Source organism: Aythya fuligula, chromosome 23, assembly GCF_009819795.1.
Source record: "Aythya fuligula isolate bAytFul2 chromosome 23, bAytFul2.pri, whole genome shotgun sequence".
NCBI lineage: Eukaryota > Metazoa > Chordata > Aves > Anseriformes > Anatidae > Aythya > Aythya fuligula.
In genome coordinates this window covers 6,436,080-6,454,230 of record NC_045581.1, presented here as the reverse complement: position 1 = coordinate 6,454,230, position 18,151 = coordinate 6,436,080, and the positions used below count along the sequence as shown (strand labels likewise).

At 48.4% G+C, this 18,151-nt stretch overlaps 1 protein-coding gene across 1 annotated transcript; it reads left to right on the top strand.

Moving 5' to 3' along the window:
* The first annotated feature begins 123 nt into the window (after positions 1-123).
* On the top strand, positions 124-16,832 carry KPNA6 (karyopherin subunit alpha 6). The gene is made up of 14 exons (XM_032202361.1): positions 124-177; positions 7,815-7,948; positions 8,691-8,786; positions 9,071-9,170; positions 9,473-9,567; positions 10,514-10,645; positions 10,872-10,960; positions 11,971-12,070; positions 13,081-13,244; positions 13,643-13,721; positions 14,090-14,215; positions 14,827-14,954; positions 15,460-15,638; positions 16,621-16,832. Exons 1-14 carry the CDS (start codon positions 174-176, stop codon positions 16,803-16,805), a joined length of 1,611 nt encoding a protein of 536 aa, XP_032058252.1. The 5' UTR covers positions 124-173; the 3' UTR covers positions 16,806-16,832.
* Positions 16,833-18,151: the final 1,319 nt, after the last annotated feature.

Genomic DNA, 18,151 nt, shown 5'->3' with positions numbered 1-18,151 from the left:
CGAGTCCGTCCCCCTCCCCGGTCCCGTCCCGTCCCGTCCCGCCCCGGGGCGGGCCCGCGCGGCTCGGGGCCGTTTGGCTCCTCTCGGCCGCCGTTGGCCGCTCGCCGCCCGCCCCCCGCCGCCCTCCCGCCATATTGTGGCCGCCGCCGGGAGCCGCCGCCTCAGGAGCCGCGATGGGTGAGGGCGGGACGGGATCGGGGACACCGGGGGGGACCGGGGACGGGACCGGGCGGGGGGCTACGGCTCGGCCCGGCCCCGCCCCGTGCCCCTCAGCGAGCCGGGGGCTGCGGGCAGGGCTCGAGCAGCGCGGCCCCGGTAGGGCCTTTCCCGGGCGGGGGGAGCCGGTGCCTCACCTCACGCCAACCCCCCCCGGGTTTCCCAATTCTCCTCTAAACCGGCCCAAAACCCCAGCCACAAGCGGCCGCTCCTGTCAGCGAGGGTCCCGGCAGCGCCGTGAGCCCCCCCCCGGGCCGGCCCCGCGCCCTGTCAGAGGCGCAGCGCTGTCGTTAGGGACGGGTAATTAACCGTAATTAACCGCCGAGCGCTGCCCCTCGGCGGGTCCGGCGGTGCCAGGGGGTTTCTGTCATCCTGGCCGTCATCTGGGGCTCCCCACTCGGGGCTGTGGCGATTCCCTCAGGGGGTGAGGGGGCTTTGGGGGGCTGAGGGGAGCAGGGAGCGAGGCCAGCAGCAGGAGCATTCCCCGCCAGCTTCGTCTCTGAGGTAAAAATTAAGGTCTTTCAGTTTTTAACTGCAGCAGCTTTTAAGCAGGCTTGTCCTCAGAAGCCTTAAAAATGCCCCTTGTGGAGGGATGCGGCCTGCCCGAGGGGTCAGCAGCCCCTCAGCCGCCTCCTGTGAGGCCGTGGCTGCCCCGGCTGCAGCAGCTCCCGTCCAGAGCAGCTTCTGGAACGCAACGCAGCCTGGTGAGAAACCTCGGCCGGCAGCTTCGAGCAGAAAAACGTCCTCGGGCCTGTTGGAGCACGTCTGGAAACTGCGAGCGCTTTCTGTGGCTGAGGGTGTTCGAAGGAGCTTTCCCGTCCTTCCCCCCTCTGCCTCGGCGGTTCCTCGTTGGAGCTTGAAGCAGCCGCGTTTCTGACAGCAGCCATTCGGTGCTTCCCACTTAAACCTTTTAAAAGTAACTTTTAAAATAAGCAAAGGCTGCTTTTTCAGTGCTTTGGGTTAACAGGTCTAAATTGTGACAGTACGCTGCTGTGCTTTGCGTGGTGTGGGTCGGGGGTGCTGTGGTTTGTAGGGAGCTGTGGAGCGTTGGTCTCGCCTCCTAGAAGTGCCCAAAATCCTAGAAATGCCCCTCAGTCCTTTCCTCGTTGGCTGTGCAGGTTACAAATGTCCGTGTGTCTTTGCTGTGCTGCTCAGCCCATGCAGCAGGAATGTCAGGCTCTCAACAGAGCTCTCGTGGCTGATGAATTGAACTAGTTACTTGGCTGTTTTGCTTTGTTTGCTTGAGTTCGGGAGAGCAAACATGAACTTTGTAAAGGGGAGCCTGCTCATCAAAGTGGTGGGTGTAATAGGGGAAGTCCTAATTCCTCCAGCCTTTCACTTTTCAGCTATTGTACTTCTGAAGCCCAGACAAACATGCTTATCAAAGCACAATGCTGCTTGTTTCTGTAGAAAAGCACGTGCTGGGAGGGATGAGCTTTTTGGAATTCTGTAGCTCTCTGCAACTTTATTTCAGGCTGCGCTAGGGCTCCCGTCTCTCTTTTGGGTCAAGTTTGAGCTGATCCTTGGTTCAGAAACTGTTACGGAGGACTCCCTGACCTCAGGTGAGAGGGAGTTATGCTTCTCAGATCATCAATACACTCTTAAGGAAGTCTGAAGGTCTTGGGGCATGTAAATCAGGTTGAAGGGGATTTATAGGCGCCAAACCCCAGGCTTTCGGGGTGAAAAGGTCAGGAGGAAGTAGAGTTGAAGTTTGTGTTCAGAGAAACAGACTCAAGGACAGCGAGTTCTCCTGACGTCGGGCACGGGCAGCCAGCGGGAGGCCTCCTCTCGGGCTGACCACGGCGAAAGAGAAGCGTGCTGCAGGGCTCTTAATTCCTCTGAAGAGCATTTTTGTGCTCCCCTCCCCCTCGGCAGGCAGCAGCGAGGCTGTTGCACATTCCTGCAGTGATATCACGGCCCTGGCTCTCGCAGCGAAAACCGACGGGAATGAGCCAACGGCGACTGCTGCACCAGACAGCCAAATAACTGCGGGGATAAGCGCTCTGAGAGCACACCGTGTACTCCGTGACAAGCACCCGGCCCCGGGTGGCAGCAGCTTGGTGTCTGAGACCTCTCTGCAAGACTACTGCCTCTGCTCGCTTGGAGCAGGCACTCGGAGAACCTGCAGGAGGACTTGAAAGCAGAACGAAACGAGCAAGCGAGTGACAGAGCGCAGCGCTTGGCCTCTCCTCCAGGGTTAGCAGCGGCTGGGTCACTGCAGGGCTGTGGAGGAAAAGCCTCGAGTTGCTGCTTGCTTGGCAGGACTCCTCCTGTAGTTGTTTGGTTTCCTTTTCCCTCCGTCACCTTCTGAGCAATGAAGCGATTTTATTCCCAATTCACTTTTCACTATAAAACCATCAAAATGACAGGTTCACTATAAAATGAGAGGCTCAGCGTAGGAACCTGTCCTGGGCTCGTGTCTGCCAGCAGCTTGGAGCTGCCTCTGCATGCATTGCACGTTAATCAACTGTTTGTGTACATTCAGCATAACCAACTTCACTTAGTTTGTGTTCAGGAAGCACTGATTATTTAGGCTTGGCTTTCTCCATTCCCAACTAAACCATTAAGTTGTCCTGGACACGCTCCTCTGAAGCTAGGTCTGTAGCTGCTGTCACGAAGAACCTTTATGCCATGTCGTAAAGCAGCTGCTTTAAACATCCCTTTAAGAATTGACTGAAGACGTGCCTGTGGTGGTGGGTAACGCATTACGTGTCTGAGGTTCAGAAGAACTTTTCTTTCTGTTGCTTGTCAAACTTCAGGAGCTTTCACAAATAGGACAGAAGAAACAGACAATTCACGCAAGCACTGCTAATCATCAAGTAAATTTAGATGGGTTTTACAAACTTCAAGCAAAGCTTGGCTGTTATTCCTGTTACAGCTGCAAGACATCAGCTGTGGTCTTCAGAGCCACGCTTACAGAGAAATGGGTGGTTAATGCTTGGCTGCGTGGAGACAGGGCTCAGGTTTAGAGACACTTCAGAAATCTGTAATGCTGTTTTGTTTGGTGCCGTTGTGCTGATCTTTGGGGGTCAGGGCCTGCAGGGAGGCAGGTGGCAGGAGGTTCCTCAGGTGAGCTTATGGACTGGAGAGACCTGAGGGATGTAAGCAGCAAGGTTGGCAGATGCATCTTTTTAGTCAATTGATTGTGTTTTGCTCTTATTTGTGGAGCTTAGGGCTTTTTCTTTCCTTGTAACTGACCAAGTTCATGCTGTTCATTGCCGTTGTGTAATTCTGCTGCTGTACTGAACTCCACACACGTGGCTGTCAGCCCTCCTTGCTGGCCAGGTGTCCTAGGTACGTGTCCTGTGGCCAGCACCAGGACTGTAGTAGACTCCTTACAAAGATTGCCTTCGTGGAAGGGAGTTTTGGCTCAAAAGCACCTGGTGAGATCTGTGAGTGTAACTGTTCTGTTCTGTCCCTCCAGGCTGACTCAGCAGCACAAGTCCTGATTTAGACGTGCGAGCCCCTGCAGTGACTCAGCTCGGAGGCTTTCAGCAGCAGCCGAACTGTTGGAAGCAGTTGTGTTCTGTAAGGCAGAGCAGTGGGGAGAGCGTCAGCTGGAAGGAAGCAAGGCTGGGTGGTGATTCAGTGGTCTTGAGAAGCTGTTACAGTCCTGGCGTGGTAGCAGTGACCCTGGAGTCGCCTTTCTGGCCGAGTGCTGTGGCTTTGTTGGCTTCTCCGTGGGTGGTTACGGGACCCGAGGGCTCTGGTGAGCCTTCAGAGTCCACCTTTCACCCTGCTTTTTCATTGACCTGGTGAAAACTTTCTCATTGTTCAATATAGGGTAAGGAAGAGTGTGGTGTTCTGTTTGTTTTTTGGCTTACATGACCACAGGAGGATTTCTCCTCACTGAAGCCGACCATTGCCAGCAAAGCCAACAGCAGGAGCCAAACTTCTGCGGCCTCCCCAAGGAGTTTCCTTTACACAGGGAACTGAGCAGGTATTGTTCCATTAACCTTCACCCCCAGGTTTGTTCTTGTAGCTCCTGCAAGAGAATTCTCAGCTCACGGACCACCTGAAAGCAGTCCCAGAGTGAATTAACTTGATCAAGCCTGTCTTTGATTTACATTTACATTTACATCACAGCTGCCATGCAGGAAACAGGGTCCTTGGGGCAGCTGCTGCCAGGCTGTGGGCTGAGTGCTGCTGTGCAGGAGGAAGCTTCCGTGGGGCACTGCAGGGAAGCCCAGAGCCCAGGACTTGTGCCTGGAACAACATCAGAACGATTCTGTAATTCCAGGGCGTGAGCCGATGCTATCTTGATGCAAGGCAGGGCCTAGCTGCTTGTCAGAGGAGAAAGCTGTCCTAGCAGAGACGCAGTGCAAGGCGCTGTCCTAGCGCTCTGTGGGGGTTTGGGTGGCTGCTGAAACTTCCAGCAGCAGAAAGAAACGTGCCCTAGGTAGGTTTCCAGTGCTGCTTAGCCAAGAGCTTTTCTATAAAAGCAGAAACTTCTCGGAGCAACAACTGATGGTCAGTTGCAAAGTGCAAATGTGTGGCTTGAGCATTGCCTGCGCATCACTCGCAGATGATTGTGGATGAGTGCTTCTCCTGATCAGAGAATCAGACTGCCCCTCCAGCCTGGCTTCGTGTGGGTAGGATTTCAGTTAATAGTTAACGCTGCCGAAGCCTGGCTTGCAGATATACTGGATGAGCCAGATGTTTTGTGCAGAGAATTTGGATGTGCTGGGCCTCCTGCTGTCAGTTCTGTTCCACGTGTTTGCTGCAGCCTGGTGCTGACAGCGTCAGCTGAGCTCACCGTGGAGTTAGAATCTTGCACCGGTGATGTTGCTGCCATAGAGATGGGAGGTAACGTCACAAATTGGCATTCCAAGGCCAAAGGATTGGGACAGGATGGACTGGAAACGGTCAACGGAAAGGACCTGAGGAGGTGTGTGCGCAAAATGAAGTAGGAAACCAGTGATGGTTGCACGGAGGTGTGTGGGTGTCCAGCCGTGGGGGTCCCTGCAGTGTCACGGTGGTGCTCAGAGCTCCTGAAATCCGCAGCCTCATGCTGTGGGGCATAGCACACGCTGAGTGTGAGACCTTGGTGCCTGGCCGGGTTCCTTCTCTGCGCTGCCACCCAGCTCCAGGCTGCCAGGGTGTGCCTGGGAGCGGGGTTGTGCAAGTCCCCGGGCAGCTCGACTGTCATGTGCCACTCAGCTGTTTGTGTGACCAACTGGCTGGTAATCCCGGGCATAATGCTAAGCCACTTAACCACTTTTTCGTCCTCCCTTCCTTAAAAACTACCTTTTAATTGGGGACTTTGCCTTCCGAAGGGAGGTAGCCAATTTGTCTGCTAGGGATTCTGGTGTAATCTTTCTGAATTAAGCTGTTACTCCTTTATGTGCCCGTATCAACCCTTAGAGCTGGGGCAGTCACAGGGATGCTTCACCAGCTGAACCAGTGGCAGTGGTGAAATTTAATTCCTGAATTAAAATCTGCGTGTAGATGACGCCTTGCTCCTGGAAGATCAGCTATAAACAACCCCCTGTACGTTTTGTCTTCTGTCTCCTGAAGTAGCTGCTACTCGGTCAAAAATAAAGATTCTCCCCTCCACCCTGGCATACAGCCCTGCTGGGAAGGGGGATGGCCAAGGGGGAGCAGGGGCCTGGCTTCTGAGAGCTTCAGGCTGCTTCCTTGCCGTGTCAGTGGTCCTTGAGGACGCGGTAGGTGTGTCAGACGCCTTTACAAACATGCCAGTTATTCCTCTGAACCTCTGCCTTGTGAGAGGTGAGCTCAGGGAAAAAGGAGCCCTGCTCTGACTTGTTTCAGCCCTCCACTCTCTTTGGAGGCTCTGTGTGTTTTCCTTGGTGGTGCTCATGTACGATGCAGTCCCTTTTTCATAGAGCTACTGTGTCCTAAACAACTTACTGCAAGGCTTTCTAACAGCACTGGAATACTGCTGCTTACTGATGAAGGGCTGGTGGCTTCTTTTCAGCCTCAGAGGTGCCAATAAGCTTGCAGCCTGCTGTGCCTACACCTCCTCAAGCCTCAGGATGTCTCTGGGGTCAGCTGAGCTTCAGAACGGGGTCAGGACTGTTTGCCAGGGGCATGTGTGGTTGTTGCAGTGCAAGTGACCAGAGGAACTTGATTTTTTTTTTGGTGGTGTTTTTGCTTTATCTGTTGCCATTCACAAGAATGTCCTTGCTGATTTGACCAGGGAAGGGAATGCCCCCTCAGAAAGAAAATACCATGAAAAAGAGCGTGGCTCTCCTAATGTTTAGTGTCTGTAGGTATTGTCTTGAAATTCTATAACTGAAAGTATTTTGTTTCCTCATGTTAACATGAATTCTTCTGGTTGTTTCCTCTTTCCACAGCAGTGAGCTGTTGGACAGCTGTACACTGTACCTGTCTTTGGCTCGGCTGTGGGCCCTGCTAGCAGGAGGGCAGCAAGGTCTGAAACTTCTCCAGCTGATCTTGGAGGGCTTCCAGGGTGGCTGGAGGCAGCTGATAAGTCAGACGTGGACTCTCTGTAAGCAGCGTGCCTGAAGAGCACTTAAGGGTTGAAGGAAGAGGTCCGAGGAGGTAGCTGCCGACTTTCACAGGGTGCTTCACAGCTGCTTGGGGCAGGTGGACAAAACACAGATACTGGTGTCCTGCAGACTGCCAGGGAATTGTTGGCTGGTCTCAGGGCTAACGGGCAGTTTGCTGCTCTGCATTATCACTGCTTCCTTCCTGCTCTGGGAAGGGCACAGAAGAGAATCCAAGGGATCTGTTTTGGGAAGAATTTGGCATGGTCAAAGCAGGGGGTTGTAGCTGGGTGCAGCTGAGGAATTGCTATCCTCCTGTGTTCAGGTTGCTACTTGGCCCTGGTGGTTTTACTCTGCCAAACAGTGGAGTGTCACTTCCCTGACTAGGAGGCAAATAGATGAGTAATCAGGTTTGAAGGACTGCGTTAGTCAGATATGAGGCAGCAAAATAAGTAGGTCAGGTACTGAACCCTCGCAGTAAGCTGGCAGGGCAAACGTGGCCTGTGATATGTGCAGCTTGTCTCTTGGCTGTGTTTTTAGTGGAGTTGTAAAATCAAGGCTGCAGTTTACTGTGAGCTCTGTTGGGTTTTTGCCATGCAGGTGTGGTTTGGTGCTTCCACGGGCTGCTCCGAAATGCTGAAGTTGGTGCAGTCACCCACTGGCAATCGGAACGGCCTTCAGCAGATGTCTGTGGCAAAGGGATGTCGAGGTGTGGGTTATTCCCTGATGGTACAAGGAAAATAAGATCTGACACCAAGCTAGAACTTAGTTACACACCTCCTGGACGGTGAAGCTCTCTGAGGAGAAGCTTTTCATATGGGTGACCTGCTCCAGTGTTGTGGCGTTGGATCCAGGTTCCTTTCAGAGCAGCAAATCTGCTCTGCTTCCTGCAGACTTAATAACAGTCTTGCATCAACAACACATCACCTGAACTAGTGTCAGGGTCATATTCCGGCCTGAAGCTTTTACTTCAGTGTGTAAGAGACCAGCTCTTGCTTTTTACATTAAAAGTCCATTTAATCTGGCTGTTCTTTGCTTTTTTAAGTGCACCGACGTTCTCGTTGAAAATGACATGCTGGTAAAGGAACAGAGAGTGACCAGAAATCTGAGGCCTTTTCCTTTTCACAGAAACCATGGCGAGTCCTGGCAAGGATAACTATCGAATGAAGAGTTACAAGAACAAAGCCCTAAATCCTGAGGAAATGCGTCGGAGAAGAGAAGAGGAAGGAATTCAACTGCGCAAACAGAAACGAGAGCAACAGGTAACTCTCATCTTGACTAGCTTGTGTACAGCCTTAACACAACCAAGATTGTGCTGCTGCCAAACGGGAATCTTCAAGGATCTGTGCATTAAGGTTTGTTGGCAGTCCTCTTATTTTTCCTGTTCTGAGACATTCCTTTGCTTTTCCATTGTACCTAGCACAGAGTGTCGCTCACACCAAGGGCTCTCCAAGCACTTTGTCTTTACGGTACTGAAGGTTTTTGTTCACAGATCCTTGTTTTTAACTTTTTAATTAATTAGTGAATGGAGTTGCTTCAACCAGAAGCAGGGAGAGTAAGTGAAAGTATGGGCTGCATGCATTTCTTCACTCTGAGCTGTGTGTTTTTTTTTTTTTTTGTTTTGTTTTGCTGGGAGTCTGAGAAAGTGAAAGGTGATTCTCGGGTGATCCCTGTGGCTCAGACTAAATGATTGCATCGTCTACAAGCTGCCTTCTCCCTGTTTTCCCTAACTTGTTAGGCCAAATTCTGCACTTGCCTATACCAGTGCTTCAGTGACTTGGGCATTTGCATATCTGAGAGCAAGCCTTAGCGTGTTTTATTATCAGGGCTTGTATGCCAAGCTAGTGTTCAGTGTGCAGAGCTGTTATTAATGACTACTTTTCTATTCAGGTTACGCTTCGTCTATAGCTGGCGGTATCTTGTTTGAGGAACAAGAATGTCTACTTGTGAAGACTGTTAATCATTGCTTTCTAATAATGACTCCCGTGTTTTGTTCCCTGTCAGCTCTTTAAAAGAAGAAATGTGGAACTGATCAATGAAGATGCCTCCATGTTTGATAGCCTCCTCGTGGACTCCTATGTTAGTTCCACAACATGTGGGGTAAGGTGCCTCTCCTTGCTGCGATCATGCCTTCAGATAGATTTAATGCTGATAGATTTAAAACTGATAAACTGCAACCTGTTTGTTTTTCCCTGGTTTGGGGAATGTTCCTAGTACTACTACAACAAACTGGAGAAGTCTGCCAGGAAGCAGATAGTGTGCTGTAATCTCAGACAGCACATCTCTGGATTAACAGCTAGCACAACATTGTGGTAGGCTGCCTTGATTGAGATACCTTAAATAAGCTTCATGTGACATGGAACTGTTGTTCTGTCTCCTTTCAGGAGGGAGTGATCACAAGAGAGATGGTAGAGATGCTTTTTTCAGATGACCCTGACCTACAGCTAGCAACCACACAGAAATTCAGGAAGCTACTTTCCAAAGGTAAAAGTCCCTCATCCCTGCCCTAGGGTCCGACATAAGCTTTATTTCAGAAGTATTTGTGCACTTGAAGTGTTGTACAAATCCCCAGCTTTGAGTTTGGGGAATGCTATAATCTAGAAACTTGATAACCTAGTAAATTCGCTAGCTATTTACAATTGAATGTGTTTTACTGAAAGTGATTCTGAGGAGTTGTCCTGCCAAGTTCAGTACAGCTTGGAACCATTCAGGACAACAGTAGTTCATGCTTGTTGTTCCCTTGTATTAGACCTATATACTATTTTGACACTGCATTACTATTTCAGAGCCAAATCCTCCAATAGATGAAGTGATAAACACTCAAGGAGTGGTGGACAGATTTGTTGAATTCCTGAAGAGAAGTGAAAATTGCACGCTACAGGTAAAGCAGCCTGTTAGGAATTCTTCACAGCTTGTAGCTGTTAAATCTTTGCAGCTGAGCAGCATGAACCCGCTGGTGCTATTAGAGAAAAGTGGTTTTGAACCCAAAAGATGCAGGGTGTATGATATATGGGAGAAGATAAAGATAGTTTTAATGCTTGGAAAGGAGCAACAGAAAAGTTATAGATTGCTCTAAATTCAGTTCTTGGAAGAACGCTGGCAAAAATAATGAAAAACTGTATTTCAATTGTAGCAGAGGGGAATTTGTCATTCCTATGTCTGATGTTGCTGCTGGAAGCTAGAGGAGCCACAGAGGAAATGTGTAGGGAGCAATTGTGTAAGGAAAAGCCTCCATTATTTGAGGCTTTCAAGAACAGGCTAAGTGGCTGTTAGAAGTGACATAGGTAGTACTGACCCTGCCGTGGGGCAGAGGGATGGACTAGATGGCTTTTTGAGATTCCTTCCAGCTTGGTAATAACTATAGTTATCTTGCAGGAGTTAAAGATACTTCCATACATGGAGTTGGATCTCAGAGCTGATGGCTGCCTTCATAATTTTCTATCTTCCCTCTGGCCCGGGGCCATGTATCATGAGGCATCTTCGTAGTGTTAGCCAGATGAGAGGGTGGGCTGGAAGTGCTCGCACTGAATAGATAAAGCTTCCTGTTCTGTGTATTTCTGGGCTATGCATCTTCACTTTCATACAGGAAAGTGGTTGTGTAGGTAAATGCCTTCACTCGTTCAGCTGAGCCAATGAGGAGGCAGGTGTGGGTTTTTCTTACTGTACAAGAAAAATCTTTTTCTTAGGGTATTGAGGTGTTTTGTTGGGGGATGCTTTCTCTCAAGTGTTTTAAGAGAAGATGAAAGAATTGTAGCTGCAATTTAATAGCAAATACCTCGCTACGTCACGGTTATTTTATTCACACTTCTCTTTTCTACTCGTTTCAGTTTGAAGCAGCGTGGGCACTGACGAATATTGCGTCGGGAACTTCCCAACAAACAAAAATAGTAATTGAGGCCGGGGCAGTTCCTATCTTTATAGAGCTGTTAAACTCTGACTTTGAGGATGTTCAAGAACAGGTAAGATTCACTTCTTTCTTTGGGGTTAGGGAATGAAGCACAGTGGGTCGCACACAATTAAAATGCAATGTTTAAAATAAGTGACTAGTCTGAGAGCTGGCTGCAGACCACAAACTGAAGTGTCTGTTACCTGGAGTTACAGGAAAATGCTTTCTTAGCACACTACCCTTTTCTTCCTCTGTTTGGAAACTGCGTGAATGCTAAAACTGTTGCTGTTTCCTTTCAGGCTGTCTGGGCATTGGGGAACATTGCTGGAGACAGCTCTGTGTGTAGAGATTATGTCCTTAACTGCGCTATTCTTCCTCCCTTGTTAATGTGAGTAGCCATGAATACTTGCCAATACACTTTGTGAAGTCCCACTGCACTGCAGCAGAGCAATATTTGAGCTGGATGAACAGATTCCCTAGCAATGTGTGTTGATGGGAATCAAACCATTGGTACCAGATGATAAACTGGCAGCTCAGACAAGTATCTGATAACTAGTGGGACTTGGTAGATAACATGCCTTCTCACAAACCTTTACACTGCTCTGAACCTGCAGCGGGTGCTGTTGCAGTGTGCTTGCCTCTCTGAAGCCATAGGCCTTGCTGTTTCACTGTGTCCCTCCAAATGCCTGTTCTTGTGCTTATGCTGTGGATTTCAGGTGCTTGTCTGAGTGGGCTTCTCTAGGACTGAGGAAAGGGAAGCAGGTCTCTGCACACCACCTTGCCTCTGAGCTCTCAGGTGTGGTGCATCCCACCACAGTCAGATCTGGCTGTCAGGAGTGTGCTCTCCAGCACCACTCCCTGCTTTGGAAGCGATTGTTTGCTGTATCCCGTCCTTGGCAAACTGATGCTTTGTCACAAATGACCTGGTTTGCTATACTGGTCCTCCTGTCAGTCCCCTCTCTCAGCAATAACTGACTGAAGCCTTCCTCAGCCCCCAGGACTTACCGTCTTCACTGCAGAGTAGAGGCAGCAGTTTGTCAGCTGGCCACTGAGAGGCCATCTCACCTCTGGTGCGAGTGTCTGGGCTGAATTTGATCTTGGAACTGCATTTGACTAACTTACACTGCTTTCTGCAACTTGTCCAGCATGGAGCTTGCCTGTTCCATGTCACTGTAGTGTTAGGAAAGTAGCTGCTTGTTCCAGAAGTAGTTGTTTCACTCCTCTTCTTGCTCAGTGAGAGGCTCGAGTGACAAAGGGCATGGCTTGAGCTACAGCAAGTGGAATAGTGGTTTGACTTCCTTACAGTCGTACAAGTGTTTTATTTTTTTTGATTCCCTTGCTGGTTTCCAGCAACTTACGTTCTGCACCAAGGGTAATGCATGGTAATTGTCTCTCTAGGCTCCTTACAAAGTCTACCAGGTTGACAATGACACGAAATGCTGTCTGGGCCTTGTCGAACTTATGCAGAGGGAAGAGTCCGCCGCCTGAATTCGATAAGGTGAGAGTAAATGCCTCGTTGGCAGATGTGATGGGGAGACACCCAGCCAAGATGTTTGTCTAAATTATTTTTGGCCGTTGGACTTCTGTAAGATGTTCTGGGAGGGAACGGGGTGAGGTTCTTCCTGCTGAGGTGGATCTTAGTGTTCAGCAGATATTTGAGTGCCTGTTTAATATTCTGCCAACCTCGCTGCATGGCTCTGTTGGCAGCCCATCAGCTTAAGCCCCTTGAGTAAGGGGCAAATGCAGACTTCTGTGTAAGTAGCATGTACTCTGGGCTACCCTGAACTCTTTTTTTTGTGAATGCTGGAAGCCTGCAACTTTGAGTTTTAGACTGAAAACTCAATTCTGAGGCATCCAGATTTTACAAAACAGGAGCTCTGTAGCTATGTTTCAGCTGTGGTAGCTTTCTTCTTGCCCTTCCCTGGTATGCCAGTGGCACTAACAGAAAGTTCTGCTGGTCGTTCAGATCAGTCTCGTTCTTTTTTGTTTGGTAAATCTGAAATGGTTTTAGATCAGTGAGTTTTTGTTTTGTGTTTTTAAAATGAAAGCTTCCTTATCAAAGCTGGGAAGCCTGCAGTGAGGGGTGAAATCTAAATTGAGTGTAAATATAAAAACAAATACTTGAAGCACTTGGAAGTATAACTGTTGGTGTTCTGAATACTGAGCTTTTTAGGGTTAGTGAGAACAAGAATTGGAGCAGTGCTCTTGCATAAGAAATGGAAGGAGCTTCCAAACTGCCGTGTGCATGGTAGCACTCGTCTCAGGAGTCTACACTTGGTCCGAGAGGAAGGGATGTAATTTCAGTTTAGTATTAAAGCTGTTGAGGTAACTTTAAGCCGTGATTACGAGGTACGTAAACCAGCAAGGCAGCTGCTGACTTTGGGGAAGGAAGCTGTGGACGTTCAATATTTTAATCTTGTCAGTCAGCGTGGCCGTGTGGTGTTGGTATGCAAATGTGGTGGTCCTTGACAGGCTGTGACTAATGCGGGGTGGTGGCTGTTGTTGTAGGTATCTCCCTGCCTGCCAGTGTTGTCCCGACTATTATTCAACAGTGACTCTGACTTGCTGGCAGATGCATGCTGGGCTCTTTCCTATTTATCAGATGGCCCCAATGAGAAAATTCAAGCAGTTATTGACTCAGGCGTGTGTCGGCGACTGGTGGAGCTGTTAATGTAAGTATCTTGTCTCACTGCTCCAGCCCAGTGGGACTGGGCAGCAGTTCACTCCCAAATCATCAGAGCTCTCCCCACCTTGTGGGGGCAGGATCCAGGCACTGCCTTAACCAGATGTGCTGGGGCAGTTACAAAACAGGGGTGGGAGCTGAAGCAGGGTGGGAGCTGTAGGTTATCGGCCTCCTCTTTCTGAGAGAGGCAGAGCATTTTCTAGTGCTGGAGTGCTGGTTAATGCTGTACACTAAGAAAAACTTAGTAAACAGAGGTTTGGACTGATGCTTAGAGTGTATGCTAGGGAATGGAATACTAAGTAATGCAGATGGGAGACTGGAGAGAGGATTTCCTAAATATCCGGGTGCAGTGATCTATTTGTTGTCCTTGCGCCATCTTCCTTGCAGGCACAATGACTACAAAGTGGCCTCCCCAGCTTTGCGAGCGGTTGGCAACATCGTGACAGGAGACGACATCCAGACCCAGGTGAGGGGGATAGGAATGTTTTACAGATGCACCTGAAGAGGAGTACAACTCTTCATAATATTTGTCTGCAGCAAATTTTCCTAGGATCAAGGTGCACCATTTGCTTTTCTGTTGTGTGTTGTTTTTTTGTTTGTTTGTTTGTTTGTTTTTGTTACTCTGGAAAGTGTATTTTTGGTGCAGTTTCAAAAACTCTGTTTTGGAAGGTGGGGTGGGATACCTTTCTTTACTACATAATGTAGAAGTGCCATTGCTCCCCACTTCCCTAAAAGGTCGGGGAGTGCCCATACAGCATATTCACTGTGAAAATGAAAAGCATTTAACTTTCTGCCTGATACTGGTGATCTAACTACTGCTTTCTTTCTCTAAAGGTGATTCTGAACTGTTCAGCCTTGCCGTGTCTTCTTCACTTATTAAGTAGTCCCAAGGAGTCAATCAGGAAAGAAGCCTGCTGGACTATATCTAACATCACAGCAGGAAACAGAGCACAAATACAGGTACAGCATCGAGTCATCTAGCCCACCTGTAAAAATCCTAGATTCCAAGCTCAGCGTGAAGAACTTGCATTTTTTCATATCTGATACTTGGAGGCTGTTTTTTCCATATCCTTTATTTGGAAGTTATTTGCAGACTTCTGCACGTAGCCATCTGCCACACAAAAGCTTTTTTTTTTTTTTTTTTAAAAAAAAAAGCTAATTGTACCTACAAAGACTGGGCTGAAATGAGTCCCACAGATTGGTTCATTGGAATAATGAGAGAGACAGCCCCAGTTTCTCTATATGCAATTAGAAATACCCCTTTGAAAATTTGTAGGTTGTTGAATTTTAATTATCCTTTCAATGACCTATGTACAAAGGCAGATAAATGATGAAAGCATTCCTACAGTATTGATGTAATAATAAAGATCACTGTGCTGGTTACAGAATTGGGTATCTTGCATTACTAGGATCTGGCTGAAGAATGAAATGGAGGAATCATTGAAGGGAATAGCTTGGAAAGTTCTTTCTGAATTGGAAAATGAAAGTAGAGATTTTGTTCAGGTTTCTTAATAGCCTTTTTAGAAACCATGTTGTCAATTCAAACACTTCTTACTATTCTCTCTTCCCAGGCAGTCATAGATGCAAACATTTTCCCGGTACTGATAGAAATCTTGCAGAAAGCAGAATTCCGTACGAGGAAAGAGGCAGCATGGGCAATTACAAATGCAACGTCAGGAGGAACTCCTGAACAGATCAGGTACTCCCTGGGGCTCCTCTTAAGGAAAATCTGTCTGAATGTATGGTAGCTTTGTCTTTATGGGAACTGCAAGAATAAGTAACAAGGGGCTAATTTGGAGAACCTCAGGGAGAGTACCTGAGACACAGTCCAAGCTATACAGGTCACATGCTGTGCTGTAAAATGGTAGTTTCCTTCTGAATTAAGGATAAGCCAGTCCAAACTATTCCCCCCCCAACTCCCTCCCATCCCATTTACATAGTTTAGGCTAGGCTAAATGTCCAGACTTGATGACCAATTAAAATCTAATTTGAATAGCACCAGCATTTCAAGAAATTTTATTTTAAAAAAGGGGAGGGGTTGTATACAGATGCAAATAAGTAGCTAAAAATTAGCCTTGCAAAATAGAAATCTTACATAATAAAGCAATATATTTTAGCTTGACTCACTTCTGTCCTTTATAACGGAGCAAAGGGGATGCTAGCTATCCTGGAAGGTGAATGTGTGTTCTTGGTGCTCTCTTTAGATACCTGGTAAACTTGGGTTGCATCAAACCTCTTTGTGACCTGCTGACTGTCATGGACTCCAAGATTGTTCAGGTGGCGCTGAATGGCCTGGAGAACATCCTGAGGCTTGGAGAGCAAGAAGCCAACCAGAGCGGGACAGGCATCAACCCTTACTGCAGCTTGATCGAAGAGGCGTACGGTAGGTTGTGGTTGGTGGTCTTTGAAAACAATAGATTTTATTGAAAGGTCTGATGCTAGGTGGTTTTTGGTTGCTTTTCCATTTAGTGAAGGGATTTGTTATATTCTAAATTAGTCAGTATTTGCTCCAATAATAGATCACGCTGTCTTTTTTTAGAGTCTTACGATACAGCATAAGACAAAGCACTAGGAAGCAAAAGCTGTCATACTTATCTGGGTTTCTTAGAGCTGGATGCCAACCGCATAATTGTAGCTCGTGCTGTTGGGAATATTAATCAAAATAAGCTGAGCTAAGTAAGAAGTCCATGACTCTTCTTGCTGCAGTTGTATGATGGAAATCCAGAGAGACTTAGCTTTTCCCCGGAGAGGCCTAATTTGGTGTTTCTTGTCCTGTTCCTAATACTTTGAGGAACAGTTCCTATTTTGGTCTGAAATGTCCTGTATACTGCCAGCGTCTTTTTTGCCCTCTCACTGTTACATCGTGTGTCCCAGTAAGAATAATTCTTGAAATTCTTGAATATGTAATGCTTGGATGCTTCCTGTTCAGCAGTGGATTTAATTAGGACAGCTAAAGCTGTTGCTGCCCTTCTGCTGGAGATTACTGGGACAGGCCCTACCTCCTTCCCCCTGCAACTGCCAAACTTTTCACAGACTGTGATATTAATTTCACTGATGATTGGTTTTGTGCTCGCAGCTCTCTGCTGGAGAGCCGGTAAAGCTCTCTGCTTTAGCTGTATCAGCTAAACCTACAATTGGAAAGGCATTAATGCTTTCCGATACAGATTAAATCCACAAGCAACTCTGGAGAAACAGGGGTAGTTTTAGCTGTTAGTTAGCTTTAGCTGTTAGTGCTGCTCACAAAATGCTAATCTAACACAGACAAGGGTCTTGTAGTGAATAGGGGGAAGGGTGGAGGATGGATTTGGGACACTGAACAACAGGATCTCCTTGTTTCATTGCATTTCACTTTTTTCTTCTCTAAGGCTTGGATAAGATAGAGTTCCTGCAGAGCCATGAGAACCAAGAGATCTACCAGAAGGCCTTTGACTTGATTGAGCACTATTTTGGAGTAGAGGATGACTCCACCCTAGCTCCCCAGGTAGATGAGAACCAGCAGCAATTCATCTTCCAGCAAGCTGAAGCCCCCATGGAAGGTTTCCAGCTATAATGTGTCCGGGGGGAAAAAAAAAAAAAAAAAAAACAAACAAAAACACCACCACAAACTTGCCAGAAAGCAACTGGGAGCAGCTGATTGTCCCATTCCTCCTTGCAAATGGAAGGCTGAACACCCACTCCACCTGTTAGGAAACAATTCTTCCTTCAAACAACTAGAAACAGTGCTTTGTCCTCATGGAAAGGAGGGGATATCTTGCACATTTTTTCTTTTTGCTGCTGCATATGTGTCTTTAATGCAGGCATCTGGGTGGAGGAAGAACACTGAGGTAACAGATTGCACCTCTCGGGGTTTTTTCTTTGTGGTGATCTCTCCCAAATGTCACTTCTTACCTCGGGTACTTAATTGAGATTTCAGCATTGGGTTGGGTAAGAACACAAATAGAAAGTAAGCATTCTGACAACAATAATTCTGGAAACCTGGGTTGATCTATTTAATTTTTTGCACATATTACTCTTATTAAAGACTCTAATTTGCCAAGAGCAAAGTTTGGCCCTGGCCTTTCTGCGACCCTCCTTGAGTGGACAGTCCTGACAGAGCTGAGTTCCCCTGAGACATGCTGTAAATGGACAAAGAAGCGGGACGACCTTCTCCCCCTCCTGGGAAGAGTTTTCTGGGGGAAGGAGACTTCCCTCGGCCTAGATTTTCGTGTTCCCAAAGAACTGCTGGTAGCACTCACAAGGAGAAAAGCACCAGGAGCGCTGGTAGCTGTGGGCGGGCTGCCGGGGTGCTGCCTGCACAGGCTTTGTTTGCATTGCTACTGATTGGAGTCACAGAACTGTTCAAGTGCTGAAACCCACCCTCGTCGTTACTTGAAAGCTTTTTTTTTTTTTTTTCCTGTGAGAACACGCTCTGAGTTCTGCATTTTCTTTATTTTTTTCCGACCTGGGGTGGGGTGGGGGTGGTTTAAGGGCTGTGTGGTGCTGACTGCGCCTCACTTCGGGCTTTACCCCAGTCACATCATGTACGTTTACTTCAGGCAAAGAACCCAAATCTCTGTATTTTTATATAAAAATATATAAATATGCAGGGAAAGCGGCCCCGTGAGGCGGATAACGGCCTTGGGGGGCGGGGGAGGGGCGGGGTTGAAGGCTCGGCCGGGCCCCGGCCCTCTGTGAGGGCTGCTGAGGGGGCGGGCGCGGGGCACGCCGGGAGTTGTAGTCCTGGGGAGGCCGCTGAGAGTCCCCCACGCGGGGCACGCTGGGAGTTGTAGTCCGCGGGGCTGCCCGCCGCGGCTGCCGCTTCTTGCCGGCGTTTCCCGGCAGGCCCCGCGGTGCCCGTCGCTGATTGGGCGGCGGCGCGGGGCGACGCATGCGCGGTGCGCGCACGGCGAGGGGCCC

Bases quoted from the DNA above. Each gene is read 5' to 3' on its own strand.
- KPNA6 (XM_032202361.1), top strand. The intron at 8,787-9,070 runs GTAAGGTGCCTC...GTCTCCTTTCAG, and splicing joins TTAGTTCCACAACATGTGGG to GAGGGAGTGATCACAAGAGA. The intron at 13,722-14,089 runs GTGAGGGGGATA...CTTTCTCTAAAG, and splicing joins GAGACGACATCCAGACCCAG to GTGATTCTGAACTGTTCAGC.